This window comes from Kogia breviceps, chromosome 19 (genome assembly GCF_026419965.1).
Source record: "Kogia breviceps isolate mKogBre1 chromosome 19, mKogBre1 haplotype 1, whole genome shotgun sequence".
In the NCBI taxonomy this organism is placed as follows: Eukaryota; Metazoa; Chordata; class Mammalia; order Artiodactyla; family Physeteridae; genus Kogia; species Kogia breviceps.
This window is the reverse complement of record NC_081328.1, coordinates 9,271,079-9,278,186: the sequence shown is the minus strand read 5'-3', so window position 1 is coordinate 9,278,186 and position 7,108 is coordinate 9,271,079. Positions and strand designations below refer to the sequence as shown.

Here is a 7,108-nt window from a genome sequence, read left to right as displayed (position 1 = left end):
GCCAGCGGCCGGCGCCCGCCCGGGCAGCACGAGCTGGGGCGGGAGCGAGGGGCGGGGGACCGGCGGGCGCGCGCGCGCGCGCGCGGTTGGGCGGGCGGGCGCGCGCCGTCCCGAGAAGGGCTAGGCAGCGACCCGGACAGCTGTTAAAGGGGCAATGTCCCCAGGACTGCGGGGCCCACCGGGCGGAGACGGGGTAACCGAGCTGCGGACACGGGAGGGCGAGTAGGACGCAAGCACTCGGGAGGGTGGCCAGCGCCCAGTGAGCCGGGTAAAGTGGAGGGCGACCCAGGTAGGAAACCCAGGAGCCGGACCCGCGCACGTCGCCGCCGTCGGAGGCGCGCTTAGGGGGCGGACCCGCCCGCAGGGCCCCGCCCAGGAGGTGGCTCGGCGCAGGCCCCGCCCCCAGGAGCGCGGCGCCGGCCGGCTCCGCCCTCGGCTCCCGACACCGCCTCGCTCCTCCTCTGCGCCCGGCGTATAGTTCTAGAACTCGCCGCGCAGCTTCTTCAGGTTCCGTGGCCAAATGTAGTCGGTGGCGGTATGGCCACCCGGGCGCTGGGTCCCTACCTGGCCCTCACGTTCGGCAGGCCCCGCAGGCCCGGGTCGTCCCCTCAGGCTTGGGTGCCTTCTCAGGCCCAGGCCACCCCTGCCTACCCAGCCTGGCCCCCCGCGGGCCTCAGGCAGTCCTTCAGGCGCGGGCCCACCACCTGGGGGCCACATCGACTCCTCAGGCCCCCAACTGCGCCTTCAGGCTTAGTTGTTCCCCACGCCCCAGTCCACCTACTAAGGGTCCCCTGAGCCAACTAAGGCCTGGCCTTCCCTCCAGGCAGGGACCCACCCGCCCAAGACGCCCAGGCTCTGGCCAACTCCTCAGACCAGCCGGACCCCTTAGGTTCTCAGCTGCCTTGTCAGGCTCAGGTTGCCCTCCCAGCCTTGGCTGCCCCTGGGCCAACTGTCCAGTCCTCTGTCTAACTTCCTTAGGCCCGTTCTCCTCATAGATCTGGGTCACCCACCTAGACCCAATTACCTGAGGTCTGAATGCCCCTCAGCTTCCACCTGCCCTCTAGTCCAGCTTCCCCTGCTCTGGCCCAAGACATCCAATTTAGACCCCATCTGCCCTTTCAACCAGATTTTAACTAGGGCATTTGCCACCTCAGCTCTAAATACTCTTCTCTCCATCCCTCACTTCGCCTAACTCCGTTCTCAGCCCATCCTTAGTTGCTTTTGGATAAATACTTATTCACCTGCAACAGTTTCCAATTTTCTGACATTTATGCGGCCTACAGTCACTCTCCTAACTCATCTAACATTCTTTTCTGCCAACCCCCCACTGGCTGTCAGGTCACCTTTGGCTGTGTATATTCTGACACAGAATTCTGGCTCTGTGTAACTGACCTCTGCTCACCTTCTTCACCCACAGACATTCCCAACTGCCTCCTCCTTGTCACCAACTGACCACTCTGTCCACACTTACCTTTTATTAATCCCCCATACCTGGTTTATTTACCAACCATGAATTCTCTAACTGACCCCAGCCACCAGTTCTGTACCAACTATCCCCAAATGCCTCTGCCCTATGTAGCCCACCTGTCACCCTTTTTCGTTTCATTATCCCATGTTGCCAGTTAATTCACTCCACTGCCATCTGTAAATTTCACTTACTCTGTATGTTTGGCTTCAGAACGTTTATTTTCCCTTTTCTCTTTTACCACATCCACATTTCCTGTGTCCGCCATCTTGAACTTGCATGTTCAGCTAATAGAAATGTTCAGTACTTGAAATACCTTTTCAGCTCACTTTCTTTTTTTCTGGCCCCATACATCTTCTTTCCAATGTCTAGACCTGCTACAGGTTCATTCCTACAGCCATTATGTGAGTGAATGTTTCATTTTCCATTATCCCCCCAGCACCAATGAGGAGACTCAGTCCAGCCACCCAGCCCAGTCCAGTCATGCAAGCACAGAAAGATGGAGACAACCTTATCCCTTTTGTCAAGTGAGTCCTCCCCACACAGTGGGGAGGAGGGAAGATTGCATGCCTGGGTTCTTCCCTAAGAGGAGTAGGAAATAAGGAACAAGAAGCTCAGTGCCTGCTCTCAGGGGATTGGTGATTTATTAATTTATTCAGCAAATTGCTTTTGAACACTACAATATTCTAGGCACTGTATATTAGGCATTGGGAATTCAGCAATTAGAATATAGGGATCCTGCCCATAGAGCTTACATTCTAGGGGGAGGAGATAGAATGTGCATACGAATAAATATAATTTCAAATAGTAATAAGTACACGAGAAAAATAAAATAGACGTACAACATAATGTAAAACAGACTGTCTTGGAGACACAAGTTTATATAGGGTGATTGTGGAAGAGGAGGAGGAAGTGAGTTTGAATTGAGATCTGAAAAATGAGAAGGAGCCAGTCTGATAAGAACCAGGGAGCAAAAGAAGGAATAGTAGGGCTTCCCTGGTGGCGCAGTAGTTGAGAGTCCGCCTGCCAATGCAGGGTACATGGGTTCAGGCCCCAGTCCGGGAAGATCCCACATGCCGCGGAGCTGCTGGGCCTGTGCGTCCGAAGCCTGTGCTCCGCGACGGGAGAGGCCACAACAGTGAGAGGCCAGCGTGCCGCAAAAAAAAAAAAAAAAAAAAAAAAGGAATAGTAGCGGGCTTCCCTGGTGGCGCAGTGGTTGAGAATCCGCCTGCCGATGCAGGGGACATGGGTTCGTGCCCCGGTCTGGGAAGATCCCACATGCCGCGGAGCGGCTGGGCCCGTGAGCCATGGCCGCTGAGCCTGCGCGTCCGGAGCCTGTGCTCCACAACGGGAGAGGCCACAACAGTGAGGCCCACGTACTGCAAAAAAAAAAAAAAAAAAAAAAAAAAAAGGAATAGTAGGTTTAAAAAAAAAAAAAAAGCCCAAGAAAGAAACTAGCTTGCTACCTTCTAGGACCAGGAAGCAGGTTAGCATAACTGAAACTTAGTGATTAAGGGAAAAGTGGAGTAAAGTCAGACAGGCAGAAACCAGATCATATAGGACCTATAGGATCTTATAGGCCATTGAAAAGAGTTTGAATTTTATTCTAAGGACAGTAGAAAGGTTCTAAGTAAGGTAATGACATAAGCAGACCTTTTTTTTTCTTCAACTTTTTTATTATGGAAAATTTCAAACAACTGCAGGAGTAGAGAAAATAGTAATCATGAAGCTGGAGTATCGTTTTTAGTCAGCTGCAGTAATTATCATTACATAGATAATCTTTTTATTGATACACCCATTTAGCCTCCTACTACTCAGACTATATTGAAGCAAATCTTAAACCATATATCATTTCACATAAGCATTTAAAAAAGATTATTCTTGGGACTTCCCTGGTGGTCCAGTGGGTAAGACTCCATGCTCCCAATGCAGGGGGCCCGGTTTCGATCCCTGGTGGGGGAACTAGATCCTGCATGCATGCCACAACTAAAGATCCCACATGCTGCAACTAAGATCTAGTGCAGCCAATATAAATAAATTTTTTTTAAAAAGATTATTCTGTGCAGAACAGATTATTGAGCGCTTCAGGTGGAAGCAGGGAATGGAGGAGGAGGCTAGCTCTGTAGAGAGGGGAAGATGAGCTGGAATATGATGGTGGGAGTGGAAATAGTGAGGAGTAGTCAAATTTGAGTGTATTTTATGGGGGAATTCCTGGGCAGTCCAGTGGTTAGGACTCTGTGCTTTCACTGCCAAGGGCCTGGGTTTGATCCCTGGTTGGGGAACTGAGATCCCACAAGCCATGTGGGGCAGCCAAAAGAAAAAATGATTTTTTTCTTTTTTTAAGTGTATTTTAGATGTAGATCTCACAGAACTTGCTGATAGATTGGATATGGGAGGTGAGGGGAGTAAGGCATACCAGATTTTTGGCTCTAGCAGCTGGGCATTTGGGGTGCCTTTCAGCGAGATGGGGAAGGCTAGGGAGGAGTTGTTGAGTGGGCAGTTGAACCTGCAAGTCTGGAGTCCAGGGGAGGAGCCAAAGCAAGAAATACGGATTTGGGAGTCGTCAGCACATGGGTGGTTTAAAATCATGGCCTGAAACAACAAGGTCCTACTGTGTAGCACAGAGAATTATATTCAATATCCTGTGACAAACCATAATGGAAAAGAATATTTTAAAAAGAGAATGTGTATAACTGAGTCACTTTGTTGTGCAGCAGAGATTGGCACAGCATTGTAAATCAATTATACTTCAATTTAAAAAGATGATAATAAATAAAGTCATGGCCTGGGTGAGATCACCTAAGGAGGAATGGAGATGAAGATAAAGTGCCAAGGACGAAGCCCTAGGACACTTCTAGAGAGCGGACATCAGTCAGTCTGGGGGCTTTAGGAGGGATGAGAACTGTTCTCGAACAGCTTTGCACACCCCTTCCTACCTAAAGGATATCAGTATTTCTGACATGGGGAGCTAAAGCAGGGGTGAACAGAGGCCCTGCTCTCCTGGATACTTGCATTGACTAAAAGGAACCTGTCGCATCACTAGGCCTTTGTCTTTGACAGCCCTGCTTGCTCAATATCATGTTCCCTGGTTGTGAGGTGTACTCGTTTGAGATTCAGTGAGATCTGAAGCTCAAACAGTTGCTAATCTCCATGCTCACTCCAGCTCCAATCTCCTTTCAAATCAAAGGCCTCACCACCTTCCTCAGCTAAAATGGATAAGGGAGGACAAGGCCTGAGGGAGCCTGGGCAGCTGTATGGTCCCGTAGTGAGATAAGAGTCCTCAATTCCTGGAGTGAGTAGATGCTGTAAAGGGAAGAGCCAGACCTGAGCCCACCTTGTCCTCACCTCAGGTGTTCCAGGGTGGTCAGCCGATCTCCACCACCCAGCTTGCCTTCCCAGAGCCTCAGACTGATGCCCCAGCGCTACGGAGACACCTTCTGGGACAACCTTAGTCAAAGGCCCAGGTGGGTAGAAGTGGAGAAAATGGGGATTAACTGGAGGTAGGGAGAGGAAGCTCTACAATGTTAAACTACCATAAAGCCTTATGGTAGCAATAAGCTTTAGTCTGGGGATAATTGCCCCACCAGCTGATGGACATTTTAGCTCCTGATGCCAAATAGGTGGTTGAGAGAGGTTGTTAGAGAAACAGTATGGATGGGGGTGTTCTCTCTGTACTTGGCCCCCTTTTTGTGCTTCACAGCCCCACCTGGATGGAGGAACAGTACATCCCACCCCTGCTGGTATGACAAACTTTCTGCCCTTCGACACCTCTCGGTTAAAGTTGCACCCACTGCTATCCTAGCCCCAGCTCTCCTTATTACCCCTTTCCTCTGGTGTCCCCCAGCCAGTGCACTGACCAGGCCCTCCTTCCTATGAATCAGTCATCATGTTTTCCAGATCACAGCTATGTTTTTGTGATCTGGGCTTCCCAAGACCCCTGACTCCCTATTTCAGTCCCAGCTCCCCTGAGAGACTCAGTTCTGCCTTCTAGCTCCTTTTTCCCATTCTCTGGCACAGAGAGCCACTGCTTGCTCCCAGCCTGGCCTGTACTTTCCTGAGGGGCTCCCACCCCCTGCGGTGCTCTGCAGAAGAAAGAGAAGGAGGCCATATTTGGCAGGAATGCAGCAGGGATCTGGGAGCATCCCAGCCCGGGTAAGGGCTGTCACTTATCACCTGGAGGATCTAAGGAGGCGACAGAGAATCATCAATGAGTAAGGAGAGATATTTGGGCTCTGGGAGCCAAACAGGGTATGGGGACAGGACGGTGTGAACTAAAGAAGAGGTGGAGAGCTTTGAAGGAATTGGAGGTTGTTTGGGAATGTGCCATGGTCTTGGTGAGATTGAAGCAAAATTTCTATAATATGGGAAGGAGGAGGGAACTAAGGGATGGGGGATGAGCCACATGAGCCGAAAGGAGTGGAAACGAGGTCACTGAAGACAGGAAAGCACTCCATACAACTGGAGGATAGTGCAGAGCGAGAGGTTACCTCCTGAGCCCCTGAACTGAAAATACTTCAGCCTGAGGGGAGCAGAAAGTTGGGAGCGGAGAGGTGGAAGTCACATGACAACACGCCTGGGTCCCAGCAGAAGTATTTCAGGGCAGAAAGGTGAAGAATGGAGAGTCGGGAAGCCTGGCCTCCAGGCACCTCTTCCCTAAGTCTGAAGTCTCCACAGACTGAAGAAGGCCCAGTGGGGTGGCTCTAGGGCTGCGTGTGAGCCCCTGGTGCTTGACGGCGATGGCTGTGGACTCCCCAACACCACCGAACACCCTGGTCTGGAAGAGGAGAGGGTAAACGCTCCACGGGAAGAGGAGCACTTCCTCGCTCCTGGCAGGGCCCAGGTATGGTTGAACAGGAACTGGTGGGGTGGTGGAGGGTGATGTGGATGCCTGGTCTTGCATGGAGAGACCGCGGGAGCCAAGAGGCACGTTGGATAGCTGGATTTGAGAGAACAAAAATAAAGTAGACGAGAACCAGAGACTTGGGAGTGCCTGGGTTTGGGGACTAGGAAATCTGGAGAGAGACCTATTTTTTGATTCTTCCTTTTTTCCCCTTCAATTTCTCATCCTTACAGCTGCTTTGGTCTCCCTGGAGTCCCCTGGGCCAGGAGGGGTCTTGTCTCTCCAGGCCGCCGAGTTCTCTCCTTCAGCACTATCACAGCCAGTAGGGACCCCCTTTACAATCCCTGGGGGGTGGAGTTGCGGTCTGAGGAGTAAGGAGAAACCGCGCACGCCCAAGATGCTAGCGTCCTCCAGGGCCCACGACTAGTTCTGGGCGCTGGAATCTCCAGCATTTATGACATCAAGGCATTCCCCCTTTCCCTGACCTTTCTCACTTTCCTCTCCCATCCTCTGAACTAGGCACGAACGGGGCTCCCTTTGCCTCCCATCTCTACCCGCCCCTCTCACAGGAGCTCCCCAAGGCCTGTCGTCCCGCAGGCCGGCTCCCTGCCGCTGCGTTCTCTTCTTGTTCTGTTATTAAAAAGCAAGCAAGTTGAGCCCGGAGTTGTCTTTCTCTGCGCGAAGTAGTGATGGAGAGGCTTGTGGGGCGGGAGGGCTCCTTTCACCTTCGTGAGACCCCGCTAAAATAAAGTCGGGCTGTGTCCCCCAAATTCAAGGAGTTGTGCCCGAAAAAAAGTCCTGCC

At 51.9% G+C, this 7,108-nt stretch overlaps 1 protein-coding gene across 1 annotated transcript; it reads left to right on the top strand.

The window, feature by feature from the left end:
- Positions 1 to 70: 70 nt before the first annotated feature.
- Positions 71 to 6,961, top strand: INCA1 (inhibitor of CDK, cyclin A1 interacting protein 1). Its single transcript, XM_059046823.2, has 7 exons — positions 71 to 289; positions 1,905 to 1,992; positions 4,816 to 4,929; positions 5,166 to 5,205; positions 5,483 to 5,676; positions 6,140 to 6,305; positions 6,539 to 6,961. Exons 2-7 carry the CDS (start codon positions 1,910 to 1,912, stop codon positions 6,629 to 6,631), a joined length of 690 nt encoding a protein of 229 aa, XP_058902806.1. The 5' UTR covers positions 71 to 289; positions 1,905 to 1,909; the 3' UTR covers positions 6,632 to 6,961.
- Positions 6,962 to 7,108: the final 147 nt, after the last annotated feature.

Excerpts from the sequence above, each read along its gene's own strand:
- INCA1 (XM_059046823.2), top strand. The coding sequence starts at position 1,910 with ATGAGGAGACTCAGTCCAGCCACCCAGCCCAGTCCAGTCATGCAAGCA. Across the intron at positions 1,993-4,815 it reads AACCTTATCCCTTTTGTCAA|GTGTTCCAGGGTGGTCAGCC; the intron begins GTGAGTCCTCCC and ends TCCTCACCTCAG. Across the intron at positions 4,930-5,165 it reads AACCTTAGTCAAAGGCCCAG|CCCCACCTGGATGGAGGAAC; the intron begins GTGGGTAGAAGT and ends TGTGCTTCACAG.